The sequence below is a fragment of the Schistocerca americana genome, chromosome 9, assembly GCF_021461395.2.
Source record: "Schistocerca americana isolate TAMUIC-IGC-003095 chromosome 9, iqSchAmer2.1, whole genome shotgun sequence".
NCBI lineage: Eukaryota > Metazoa > Arthropoda > Insecta > Orthoptera > Acrididae > Schistocerca > Schistocerca americana.
The window spans coordinates 102,398,543-102,413,356 of NC_060127.1; the positions used below are offsets into that span (position 1 = coordinate 102,398,543).

At 43.2% G+C, this 14,814-nt stretch overlaps 1 protein-coding gene across 1 annotated transcript in view; it reads right to left on the reverse strand.

Moving 5' to 3' along the window:
* LOC124550700 (ras-related protein Rab-32-like) overlaps positions 1–14,814 on the reverse strand; it is a 381,369-nt gene that overhangs the window by 98,699 nt on the left and 267,856 nt on the right. Inside the window, exon 2 of the mRNA XM_047125423.1 lies at positions 8,439–8,471. Within this exon, the coding sequence (XP_046981379.1) occupies positions 8,439–8,471 (33 nt within the window). The remainder of the gene's footprint in view (positions 1–8,438; positions 8,472–14,814) is intronic.

The window sequence follows — 14,814 nt, forward strand, 5'->3', positions numbered from 1 at the left end:
GTAGGGTTCGAGTATGGCACAGACCCCACGAAGCCCCGGACCCTAATTGTCAACGAACCACTGTGCAAGCTGGTGGTGGCTGTATAATGATGTGGGCTGTGTTTACGTGGAATGGACGGGGTCCTCTGGTCCAAAAAAATTGTTCAAATGGCTCTGAGCACTATGGGACTTAACTTCTAAGGTCATCAGTCCCCTAGAACGTAGAACTACTTAAACCTAACTAACCTAAGGACATCGCACACACCCATGCCCAAGGCAGGATTTGAACCTGCGACTGTAGCGGTCGCTCGGTTCCAGACTGTAGCGCCTAGAACCACTCGGCCACCCCGGCCGGCCCTCTGGTCCACCTAAACCGATCATTGACTGGAAATGGTTATGTTCAGTTACTTTGAGACAATTTGCAGCGAGTCATGGACTTCCTGTCCCCAAACAACGACGCGCCATCTCACCAGGCCACAAATGTTTGCGATTGGCTGGAACATTCTGGACAATTTGAGCGAATGATCTGGCCACCCAGGTCAGCCGATATGAACCCTGCCGAATATTTATGGGACATAATCTGAAGGTATATCCGTACACAACATATAGCACCGGCAACACTTTCGCAATTACGAGTACTTGTAGCTATAGAGGCAGCACGGCTCAATATTTCTGGAGGGGACTTCTAACGAACATGCCACGTTGTGATGCTGCACTACGCTGGGTAATAGCAGGACCGACACGATATTGGGAGGTATCCCGCGACTCTTCTCACCTCAGTGTTCAAGGGAGATATTGGGGTCGCATCCACTTACCACCGGTGCACAGTTTACGAGAGCTGCGTGACATGTGCGTGGACATATGACAAGGGCTTCTGGAATCCACACCACGGAGAATCGCTGTTCCATTGTGTTCCAAAGGTTGACTGACGCGTTATTAAACACGTGGACATAACGACTTCGGATTATCAGAGTGGTGTCAGGTATCTTGGAGCGTGTGCTATCGGGTTTTTATCTGTAAGCATCTCCGCGATCGATAAGGCCTTCCCTGTAGCGCGTTCCACTCGAGTTGGACGATCATATCAGGGATTCCCTGGCTCCTGGTAAAGAAAATGAAGACGAGAAAGAACTGCTCCTCTTCGAATCCACCCGAACTCTCTGAGTCTTCAGTCTTCTGACTGATTCAATGCGTCTCGCCACGAATTCCTCTCCAGTGCCAACCTCTTCATCTCACAGTAGGCGCTTGCAACCTGCGACCTTGATTACACTGCTCGACAACTGCTAAGGAAGAACTGCTAGTTGCCATGGAACAAATGACAATTGCTCCGGAAACCCAGACCAGTAATAGTAAAAGATGTTGGCACGTTCCAGGACCTCAGTGACACCCTTCGTCCACGTCTCGCAGTGCAAAATATGGTTACTCAGTTTTCTGAGAGATTGTCACATTAATGCGACTGGACACTGTAGATTCTACACAGCTACTTGAGCAGTCGCCCTGTTAGCACTTTAGCCATAGACTTCAGAAACTCCTAACGAATGTCACCAACCGCTTCTGCTTTATTTGCTCGCAAATCTTCCGAAGTCCTGTCTACATCTACATCTACATATATACTCCGCTAGCCAGCAAGCGGTGTGTGGCGGAGGGCACGATTCGCGCCAAAATCATATTCCCCCTGTTCCACTCGCGGATCGCGCGAGGGAAAAACAACGGTCTGAACGCCTCAGTACGAGCTCTAATTTCCATTAATTTTGAATGTTGATCATTGCGCGATTTTAAAGTTGGTGGTAATAATATATGGTCTATATCCTCGAGCAGTTGAAAGGAATGGACAGTGTCTTGAAAGGAGGATATAAGATGAACATCAACAAAAGCAAAACAAGGATAATGGACTGTAGTCGAATTAAATCTGGCGATGTTGCGGGAATTAGATTAGGAAATGAGACAAAGTAGTAAATGAGTTTTGCTATTTGGGGAGCAAAATAACTGATGATGGTCGAAGTAGAGAGGATATAAAATGTAGACTGGCAATGGCAAGGAAAGCGTTTCTGAAGAAGAGAAATTTGTTAACATCGAGTATAGATTTAAGTGTCAGGAAGTCGTTTCTGAAAGTATTTGTATGGAGTGTAGCCATGTATGGAGTGAAACATGGACGATAAATAGTTTGGACAAGAAGAGAATAGAAGCTTTCGAAATGTGGTGCCACAGAAGAATGCTGAAGATTAGATGGGTAGATCATATAACTAATGAGGAAGTATTGAATAGGATTGGGGAGGAGTTTGTGCCACAACTTGACACGAAGAAGGGACCGGTTGGTAGGACATGTTCTGAGGCATCAAGGTATCACAAATTTAGCATTGATGGGCAGCGTGGAAGGTAAAAATCGTAGAGGGAGACCAAGAGATGAATACACTAAGCAGTTTAGAAGGATGTAGGTTGCAGTAGGTACTTGGAGATGAAGAAGCTTGCACAGGATCGAGTAGCATGGAGAGCTGCATCAAACCAGTCTCAGGACTGAAGACCATAACAACATCCTCGGCGAAGATCGGATTTCGGAATTTAGTGAGCAGCCCCTTCTGTTTAACGCGTCGTCTATCTGCAAGTGTGTCCCACTTCAAACTTTCTATGAGATTTGTAACGCTCTCGCGATGGCTAAATGTACCAGTCACGAATCTTGCCGCTCTTCTTTGGACCTTCTCAATCTCTTGAATCAGACCCAACTGGTAAGGGTCCCATACAGACGAACAATACCATAAGACTGGACGAACTAATGTATTGTAAGGTATTTCCTTTGTTGAAGGACTGCATCGCTTCAGGATTCTACCGATAAACCGCAATCTGGAGTTCGCCTTACCCGTTAGTTGTGTAATCTGATCATTCTATTTGAGATCATTTCGAATAGTCAAACCCAGATACTTGAATAATGTTACCGCTTCATAAGACTGGGCATTTATTTTGTACTCGTACATAAATGGGAATTTTCTCCTTGTTATACGCAGTAGGTTACACTTACTAATATTGAGAGATAACTGCCAGTCATTACACCACGAATTTATTTTCTGCAAATCCTCATTGATTTGTTCACAACTTTCGAGTGATACTACTTTCCTGTAGACTACAGCATCATCGGGAAACAGTCTAATGCCGCTGTCAATACCATCAAACAGACCGTTTACGTAAATCGTAAAAAGCAGCGGACCTATTACACTGCCCTGGGGCACACCTGAAGTTACGCTTGTTTCTGTTGAAGTCACCCCGTTCAGGACGACACACTGCTCCCTGTCTGTTAGAAAACTTTCTATCCAACCGCATATGTCATCGGGTAGGCCAGGCCGTAGGTGCGCACTTTTTGGAGCAAGCGACAGTGCGGAACAGAGTCGAACGCCTTTCGAAAGTCGAGAAATATGGCATCAACCTGGGAGTTGGTATCTAGAGCCTGTTATGTATCACGCTCAAAGAGGGCCAGCTTTGTCTTGCATGACCGCTGTTTCCTAAAACCGTGCTGGTTTCTACAGATGAGCTTCTCAGAATCTACAAAGGTCATTATCTCTGAACACAGAATATGTTCCACGATTCTACAACAAATAGATGTCAGTGAAATTGACCGGTAATTATGTGCATCCGATTTTCTACCCTTTTTATAGATTGCTATGACCTGGGCCTTCTTCTAGTCCCGTGGAACTTTCTGCTGTTCCAATGATCTCTAATAGATTGTGGATAAGAATGGTGCTATATTTGTAGTATAGTCAACATAAAATCTTACTGGGATACCGTCTGGGCCAGATGCCTTCCTGGCGTCTAAGGATCTTAACTGTTTTACAATCCCAGATACACTAAGACCTATGTCAGCCATCCTTTCGTTTGTTCGATAATTGAAAGGGGGAATGGTGCTGCAGTCCTGTACCGTAAACGAGTTTTTGAAAGCTAGGTTTAGAATTTCGGCCTTATGTTCATCATCATCCGTTAGATTACCCATACTGTCAGCAAGAGAAGGTATTGAATTGTTTGTGGCGTTCGTAGATTTCACTTACGACCAAAAGTTTTTGGAGTTATTTTCAGAATCTGCAGATAAAATATTGCTTTCAAATTCGTTAAAAGAATCTCTCATTGACATTTTGACAGCTGCTTTCATTTCGCATAATTTCTGTTTGTCAGCGGGGCAGTGACCACATTTAAAACGACTCCCCTCTATTTTTGCTATGCACATACTTCTCTAGCATGTGGTGGACAATACCTTTAAATTCCGACCAAAGATGCTCAGTATCTCTGTGTCCCGCGGTGAATGCTTGGACGTGGCTATGAAGATTTTCATTGATGACACTTTTATTTGCTTTCTGAGTCCTCTACTAATCACATCTGGTATTGACGGCTGTTAGCATGGCAAGACTTCCGTCTTGCTAGTCGTGTCCTAACAGGCCGTGTGGTGAGGGCATAGAGCAAGGGAGGGAGGGAGGGAGGGACTCCAGCACACGGCACGGCATACACTGGAGGCAGGCGCGTGGCGGAACGGAAAGCCGACACCCGCTCCACGCTAGCCTAACCCCACCAAATCCCACCTGCATAGCCTCGTCCTATCCGCTTACCACTGTGGCTCCCAGGCCTCGCCTCAGCCCACACTGCTACACCGCATACACACTAACTGTACGGCTGTTTCTGGCCGTACACATTCATATAATACACTATAAGAAAGAAGTAGAAGAAACACCATGAAGGAATTACCTGAATGGCACGGAAACCTCTAGATGTCATGTTCATGGACAGACAAACAAATGACTACCATTTCAGAAGAATTCTATTATTTATTCCACGAGAAAAAGCTTCACAAACTAGCAAGTCAATAACGCGGCATCGCTGGTCATCGGGGCTCAATTCCAAAATGGGACATCACTCAAGACAATTCTACTCCAGTCAATGAGATTCCAGGCTGTAGATGTGTATGGACATGCCCTGTCCTCACAGTTTTACTTCCGCCAGTACCTCGTCTCCTACCTTCCAACCTTCACAGCACAGAAGCTCGCCCTCCCCAAATTGTTCGACAGTGGGAAGCAAGATGGTGCTTAAAACATCAGTGTAGGCCTGTGCTCTGATAGTGCCACGCAAAACAACAAGGGGTGCAACCCCCCCCCCCCCCGCCCCGCCCCTGCATGAAAAACACGACCACACCACTACACCACCGCCTCCGAATTTTACTGTTGGCACTGCGCACGCTGGCAGGTGACATTCACCACGCATTCACCATATCCACATCTGCCATCGGATTGCCACATTGTGTACAGTGATTCGTCACTCCACACAACGTTTTTACACTTTTCAATCGTCTAATGTTTACGCTCCTTACAGCATGCGAGGCGTCGTTTGGCATATACCGGCGTGATGTGTGGCTTATGAGCAGCCGCTCGACCATGAAATCCAAGTTTTCTTACCTCCCGCCTAACTGTCATAATACTTGCAATAGATCCTGATGCAGTTTGGAATTCCTGTGTGATGGTCTGGATAGATGTCTGCCTATTACACATTACGATCCTCTTCAACTGTCACCCATCTGTCAGTCAACAGACGAGGTCAACCTGTACGCTTTTGTGCTGTACGTGTCCCTTCACGTTTCCACTTCACTATCACATCGGAAACAGTGGACCTAGGGATGTTTAGGAGTGTCGAAATCTCGCATGCAGACGTGTGACATGAGTGACCCCCAGTCACCTGACCACGTTCGAAGTCCGTGAGTTCCGCGGAGCGCCACATTCTGTTTTCTCACTGCTGAGGTCGCTCATATGGCGTAGCTGGCAGTAAGTGGCAGCACAATGCACCTAATACGAAAAACATATGTTTTGGGGGCGTCTGGGTACTTTTGATCACATGGTGTATGTAAGCAATCTGATGCACCAGTCCCAACGTTACTGTCATAGATGCAAGATGCGAAGAAGGTGGTTAGGGGGCGAAGTATGTGAAGATGATGATCATTCATTCGTTTCATAAGCTGTAACCTTCACCACACTCCATCACGTGTTAATGGTAGTACTAAAAATTTAATTTCTGATACCTTACGTAATCAGTATTACAGTCTTACGAAACAATGATTTAAAAATAATTTAGCTTCGTAACCGAAGCACAATCGAACCGTTTTGTTTGTACCCCTCAGAAAATTTCATTTTGCCCGCCTCGTTGGGAACCACTTCTTTATTAGGTTGTTGCATCTTCTAAGTGTTCAGCGAAAAACGCATTCTTAGGTTCGCCCTGCCACATCGTTTTCTACGCGATAGTTCCAAATTAAGTTTTTCACGACTTACTTCAATCTCCAAGCTTTAAATTTGTGGCATTTATCGTGTAACCGATATTTAACGGAATTTTAGTTCTCATGTGGACGGACTGGCACTTTTCATTGTCCAGGGTCAATTACGACTTTTCGCATGAAGCATGTATGTTGTGTAATTCGTCGTTTAATAACGTGTTGGTATATGAACACTTTACTAGACAATAAACGATAACATTTGCGAACAATCTAAGAGGCTGCTCAAATTGTCTCCTAAATCGTTTATGTGGATACGAACAGCACATGATCTAAAACTTTTCCTTGGAAGCGCCAGACGGCACTTCTGTTTCAGTAAATGACTTTTCGTCAATTACTACAAATAATGACTTTTCTGACAAGAAATCACAAATTCAGCCGCACAGCTAACAGTGAAAAAATATTCCATACTCTTTCATTCTGTTTAGAAGCCGCTTGTGAGGAATGGCACCAAAATTTTTCTGGAAATCCAGATCCTCTGTCGATACCCCTTACTACGTCTTGTGAACAGAGAGGGAGATCTGTTTCACATAGACGACAGTTTCTGAACCTGTCCTGGCTACGACTCAGTAGATAGGTTACTTCGAGGCATTTCGTATTTTTTGAACAAACTATATGTTCCAAAATTCTAATGCAAATCGACTTGATGTGTGTCTGTAGTTTGGAGAATTACTTCTATTTCCCGTTTTGTGTATTGGTGTGACCTGTGGAACTTTCCAATCTAAAAGTGTGGATCATTCATCGAGCGAGCAAGTGTAAGTGAGACGCAAAAACGGAGCTATTGGAAAGACTAGCCTTTACTGGGTGACTTAAGACGCCTCGCTCTACCGAAGATGTCTACATCTAAGTTCCAAATGTTAACGAAGTTACATAATCAAGAAATAAAATAAAATTTCCCATATCCTTAAAACAGCGGACCCCCTTCTAAACGGTATAAGCACTAGCGAAAAAGATAAATAACGTCACATGACGCTCTTGAGTTCTTTTGTGCTGGTGTTTTTACAACTGCGATACATTCTGCAACTTATCAATTGCAAACAACGTGATATTTTCTGTTTGTAGTCGATTTCAGACCGAAAATTGCCTTTCTTAGGCATGCTACAGTTTGTGATGCTGAAGTTCTGCTTCCTGTTGCTTCAGACGTGTTCCAACACTTATTTCCTTTGTTTTTCTGTTTTCAACAGTTAAACACGTATTGTTTTTATTTTCTCACATCATCACATGGTTTATCTCGTCAACTGACGTGTTATTGCAGCTCTTTCGACTTAAAGCTATTTACATGTACCAAGGGACGATAATTAGGCAGCTTGGGGTTGCCAGATTAAATTGACAAAATTACCAAATACTGCCAGGCGAAAGGCTTTGCTGAGTTGAGGGTTAACACAATGAAACACTTCGTGAACATTAAAAATTGCTTTTGTATTGCTAGTTACAGCTTTTAACAAATTTTTGTAACCTTCAGTTGTTGGGTACGAGTAGTTGTTGAATGTCGCGAACTACAAATAACAACGAATACATAATTCTGCTTTTATCGTATCGACACTCAATTTGTGTCTAGTGTCAGACCATAAATGTTCATGTGACTGATGTCTACCTACACGCGGGCATTACTGCATGGAACCGCCATTATTCTTTTGATAACCTTGCATGTTTTGGCTCAGTTCAGAAACGTTTTCCACGAAAACGAGTTCGTGGACGTAGAAGCTTGACTGTAATTGCACCAGATATTTGTTGCCTTGATATTGCATATCAAACAAGTCAGTAATATAAATGGAGTTCTAAAAATAACCGAATCACTCATACATTGGTACCGAACACGAGGCTGAAATACTGAACAGTTCGGTAAAAAATTGAGCACCTCGTAAAATCAGGTTAAGAGTTGAGCGCGATCTAAAAGTGTTGTTGACAATTTGGATGTTTGGCTCCTGTGTGTACATGTAAATAGCTTTAACCCGAAATTCGTATAACGCGCACCAGATGTTTTGATGTGATGACAATCAGAAGAGAATACTAAAAGCCACTGAAGAAAGGCCAGGAAGTGCTGAAAAAGTGTGTGGGAAAAGCAAAAATAAACGGTAGAACTTCTTTCCAACAAAAGAAGTGCGTAAAAAAAAAAAAAAAAAAAAAAAAAAAAAAAAAAAAAAAAAAAAAAAAATCAGACACTCGCCTTACGTACCTTCCGTGTACCTGCGAACAATCGCCGTTTTCCCTGCAACAAAAGAGAAGCGGGTATTAGACGGTGCTGTGAGGTATTGGGACATTTCCCTCCCTCCCCCTGTGTTTATTAACTTCTACAAGAAGAGGAGAAAAAAATGTTCAGATGTGTGTGAGATCTTATGGGACTTAACTGGTAAGGTCATCAGTCCCTAAGCTTACACACTACTTAACCTAAATTATCCTAAGAACAAACACACACACCCACACCCGAGGGAGGACTCGAACCTCCGCCGGGACCAGCCGCACAGTCCATGACTGCAGCGCCCGAGACCGCTCGGCTAATCCCGCGCGGCAGAAGAGGATATCCAAGGCGGTCAGAATATAGAAACTGAAAAGGTTTTCTGCAGTTCTACAACAGAAAGGTTTAAACCAACTGTGTAAGAATGTTTTAATGGAGTGGTGAGTCCTCGGCGCGTAATGGTCACACTCCGATGAACGCGTGTGCGCTCTTGGCTAACGCTGTTGCTGTAATGTGTTAAAATGGAGAAAAGAAATTTAGAGAAAATAAGAAGCGATAGAAAGTTTTTGCCATTAACATCACTACTTAAAGGTTGGGACAGGTGACTGCAACCCCCTTTTTTTGTGATATCAATTTCTTGATAATTTTGGCCGTCGCTACATTTTGGCTGATTCTTTCATTAAGAAGTCATGAATATACAGTATCTGATCGAAAGTGTCTCTATGCTAAAGTATGCTGAACTGGCCACTAGAAGTCACGAGAGTGGACCCACCAGTATAAAATGAGGGGGGGAGGGGGGAGTATTGTGTTGTCCGTACATACTCTATGTGATCAAAAGTACCCGGACACCCCCAAAAACATAAGTTTTTCATATGAGGTGCACTGTGCTGCCACCTACTGCCAGGTAGTCCATATCAGCGATCTCTGTAGTCATTAGAAGGCGTGAGAGAGCAGAATGGGGCGCTCCGCGTAACTCACAGACTTCGAACGTGGTTAGGTGATTGGGTGTCACTTGTGTCGTACGTCTGTACGCGAGATTTCCACACTCCTAAACATCCATGTGTCCACTATTTCCAATGTGATAGTGAAGTGGAAACGTGAAGGGACACGTACAACACAAAAGCATTCAGGCCGACTTTGTCTGTTGACTGACAGAAACCGCCGACAGTTGAAGAGGGTCGTAATGTGTAATAGGCAGACATCTATGCAGACTATCGCACAGGAATTACAAACTGCAAGTATTATGACAGTTAGGCGGGAGGTGAGAAAACTTTGATTTCGTGGTCGAGCGGCTGCTCATAAACCACATATCACGCCGGTAAATGTCAAACGACGCCTCGCTTGGTGTAAGGAGCATAAATATTAAGCGATTGAACAGTGTAAAAACGTTGTGTGGAGTGACGAATCGCTGTACACAATGTGGCGATCCGATGGCAGGGTGTGGCTATGGCGAATGCCCGGTGAACGTCATCTGCCAGTGTGTGTAGTGCCAACAGTAAAATTCGGAGGCGGTGCTGTTATGATGTGGTCATGTTTTTCATGGAGGGGGCTTGCACCAACTGTTGTTTTGCGTGGCACTATCACAGCACAGACCTACATTGATGTTCTAAGCGCGTTATTGCTTCCCACCGTTGGAGAGCAATTCGGGGATGGCGACTGCATCTTTCAACACGATAGAGTACCTGTTCGTAATTTACGGCTGTGGCGGAGTGGTTACACGACAATAACGTCCCTATAATGGACTGGCCTGCACAGAGCCCTGACCTGAAGCCTACAGAACACCTTTGGGATGTTTTGGAACGGCGACTTTGGGCCAGGCCTCTCTGACTGGCATCGATACCTCTCCTCAGTGCAGCATTACGTGATGAATGGGCTGTCAGGCCCCAAGAAACTTTCCGGCACCTCATTAAACGTATGCCTGCGAGGGTGGAAGCTGTCATCAAGGCCAAGAGTGGGGCAACACCATATTGAATTCCTGCGTTACCAATGGAGGGCGCCACGAACTTTTAAGTCATTTGCAGCCAGGTGTCCGGATACTTTTGATCACACAGAGTACGTCACAATCTAGCGTGCCTGCTCCCGCATCTTTCGCCCTGCTGCAAGTTGACTCGCAACGTACCTTCTGCAATATGCTGACGGCGTCGCCTTCCCTAGGAATCCATAATCTGAGGTGAACTTGTTTACATACTAATCGCGATACGAAAGGAGGAAAAAAATGTTCAAATATGTATAACTTTCTAACGGACCAGACTGCTGAGGTCATCGGTCCTTAGACCTACACACTACTCAAACTAACTTAAACTAACTTATGCTAAGAACAACCCATTCCAGTTGGTAGAGCACTTGCCCGCGAAAGGCAAAGGTCCCAAGTTCGAGTCTCGGTCCGGCATACAGTTTTAATCCGCCAGGAAGTTTCATATCAGCGCACACTCCGCTGCAGTGTGAAAATTCTCATTCAGCCTTCTCATTGTTACTGCAAACGAAATCTTCATTGGCAATTGAAATCGCTTAAAATGAATGGGTAAATCGGTTGTGATCATTGGTACAGGAGGTACGAGAATTACCCTCTCCACCTGCTGGATCTGTGAGAATAGTAGCTCCGAAGACAATATTTCGCATTTTTTAATATACGAATGGGTAGAATTAAAAAGTTTTCGATGATTCAGATTCTGTAGTACTATTTTGATCATAGATGAGAAACAATTCGTTCAGTGGTTTACATGTCGTGCTACCGTAGCTGAAACAGACAGCAAGACAGAAAACTAAACCGCACATTTTCACAGTACAGCATTTCTTTTCTCATAGTCGGTCTTCACAGAAAACCTGCACATGTCGTTTAAAATAAATAAATATATATACACACGTGTCAATGTTTATTATTGTATCGCGGAAAAATCTGAAGTAAGTTGTTCAAGAAATATTCGAGATTTTAGTAAAAACTCATATATACATTTATGTACCATATCTACTTTAAAAATATGCAGCTAACATCATCGTATCGTGTAAAAATATGAAGTAAATCGCTCAAGAACATTTAAATGTCAAACTACAACGTGTCTTTATATATTAGTATAGATATACATGTAATCAGAGAGAAATTACGGATGAGTAACTTAAAATTAGGCAGAGTAGTAAATTTGGATCCGCCTATTAATTTACACGACTTAATGCAGTGAATGTAACTCGTGGAGGATATATGCAGCATTTATATTGTTACAGATTCTGTCACATAAATTTATTAATTACCTAACGGTGTATCGTTTCAGCCAGATTACAGTTACCTCCCCATCTCTATTTTGCCCTGAAGTTCTTACCTGATCTGACGCGTTATCAAATGATGTATAACTGTGAACTTTCATTCTAACTCATCTTCCCAAGCTGTTAAGTAAAAGAACCTATCTTACATATTTAATCCAAACAACACGTTCACTACATAATTTCAGATATTATGTAGGTGGTTGTACGAGTAGATACGTAGACACCAATAAAATATAGAAGAAAGATTTTTCTTTGCATCATTGAATTCCTATGGCATACCAAATAAACGCTCTAGACAAAAAGACGTTTAGTTTTGAGGGATTTATTCAATGATACTAATTTTGTATCGTTATCACCCTGTTTTAAATTCTGGAACAGATTTCAGTACCTCTCTTTTACAATAGATTCCACACGAGACGTTCACGAACTTTGTTATTAATCGTGTGCCTGTGTAGCACGTTACCCGAAATAAATCAGTTGTACCGTTAGCATAAAAATAGTTTAGTTGCAACACAGTTCACAGCCCTCATGAAATGTACGTGTTCGACTTTAACTGTACCATTTAAACCAGCAGCGCAGAACACCGTTTAGTCCCTTAGGTCAGATAGGCAAAGCGACATTTCACTCTTCTTACGCTCGTAAACCAGCGGCGTTCAAATTATGGCACCCAAGCCTGTTCACTTCCACATCTTACGTAAGTGGGATGCTTTAACGAGGCAAACCTTGACTTCAAAGTAAACAGCTTACCTCAGCCTTTCCCTTTACTACTGTTTAATGTGACTACTGCCTGACGATAAATGAAGGAAACAGCTGCGAATTCACAAATACAGGATGACACAGAAAAAAGGGAACATTTCCTAAATCCAATAAAACTAGAAGTGATGAAGGAAAGAAATTGCATTCATAGTAATTGAAACCTTACAACTTTGCCATTTACGAAACACTGGTGGCATTTACCATTTTTCCAAAATTACGTCCTTTAGATGACGTCCTCCTGTACGAATACATTCGTGAAATCCGCTGTTGAGATTCCTCATTGACCACTGCAACATCTCGGCTGGGATACTGTGAATTGCATTCCGAATTCTCTGTTTTAACTCATCCAGGGTTCTTGGTCGAGTCTTGTAGACTTTGCTCTTGAGGTAGCCCCACAAGAAAGAAATCACAAACGGATAAATCCGACGATCTAGGGGGGCCAGGGAATGTTGCCGAATCGTGAGATCACACGGTTGCCAAACAATTCTCGCACACATGCCATTGATTGCCGTGCAATGTGTGATGTCGCTCCGTATTGTTCAAACCAGTCTCCTTGAACGTTTAGAAAGTTGTTCAGTGCAGGGGTAGCGAAAGTTCTCCACGTAACGATCGGCACTGACAGTTATTGTGTTTCCCTGCTCGTTTGCGAAAAAATACGGTCCGATAATCCCAGGTGATGAAACACCACACCATACTGTCATTTTATTAGCGCGTAAAGGACGCTCATGAACGTCATTAGGGTTTGTGTTTGCCCAGTAACGGTAGTTCTGTTTATTCACATTACCTGTGAAGTGAAAATATGCCTCATCTGACATCCACAACTTGTTTAGAAATTCGTCGTCATTGTTTATTTTTGTTATCATTTGTTGACAGAATCCTAATCGTAACCGGTAATCGTTGTCCTTCAATTGTTGCACCATCTATAGTTTGTACGGATGAAATTTTAAATTTTCTGTGAACACACTGCCGGGAAATTCCAACCACTGCTGCTTGCTTACGAATTGAACGCCGTGGGCTCCGTAAGACAGACTCGCGTCTAACATCAATGTTCGCTAGAGAACGCACACTTGTTGGTCGTCCTGTTGGTTTCTTCTTGAGGGCACATCCAGTCTCTTCAAAGTTATTAATCCAATATTTTATCGCTTGTTTCGACGGAACGGCATCATGACGTCCTAAACTATAAAAACGTCAAACTCCCTCAGCGGCGCTACCAAACTATCATTGTTTTTATAAAACTTTTTATGGCTAACGCCAAATTCTGAAGGTGGCAGGGGTAAAATTCAGGAAGCGAAAGGATATTTACAATTTGTACAGAAAGCAGATGGCAGTTATAAGAGTCGAGGGACGTGAAAGGGAAGCAGTGGTTGGGAAGTGAGACAGGGTTGTAACCTCTCCCCGATGCTATTCAATCTGTATATTGAGCAAGCAGTAAAGGAAACAAAAGAAGAGTTCGGAGTAGATATTAAAATCCATGGAGAAGAAATAAAAACTTTGAGGTTCGCCGATGACATTGTAATTCTGTCAGAGACAGCAAAGGACTTGGAAGAGCAGTTGAACGGAATGGACAGTGTGTTGAAAGAAGGGTATAAGATGAATATCAACAGAAGCAAAACGAGGATAATGGAATGTACTCGAATTAAGTCGGGTGATGCTGAGGGAATTAGATTAGGAAATGAGACACTTAATGTAGTAAATGAGTTTTGCTATTTCGGGAGCAAAATAACTCATGATGGTCGAAGTAGAGAGGATATCAAATGTAGACTGGCAATGGCAAGGAAAGCGTTTCTGAAGAAGAGAAACTTGTTAACATCGAGTATAGATTTAAGCGTCAGGAAGTCGTTTCTGAAAGTATTTGTATGGAGTGTAGCCATGTATGGAAGTGAAACATGGACGATAAATAGTTTGGACAAGAAGAGAATAGAAGCTTTCGAAATGTGGTGCTACAGAAGAATGCTGAAGATTAGATGGGTAGATCACATAACTAATGAGGGGGTATTGAATGTAATTGGGGAGAAGAGAAGTTTGTGGCACAACTTGACTAGAAGAAGGGATCGGTTGGTAGGACATGTTCTGAGGCATCAAGGTATCACAGATTTAGCATTGGAGGGAAGCGTGGAGGGTAAAAATCGTAGAGGGAGACCAAGAGATGAATACACTAAGCAGATTCAGAAGGATGTAGGCTGCAGTACGTACTGGGAGATGATGAAGCTTGCACAGGACAGAGTAGCATGGAGAGCTGCATCAAACCAGTGTCAGGACTGAAGACCACAACAACAACAACAACAACAACAACAACAGGCTAACGGACGCTGTTGTCCGTTCGAGTGATTCATAATTACTGAAATGGCGGTCCGTTACTAGC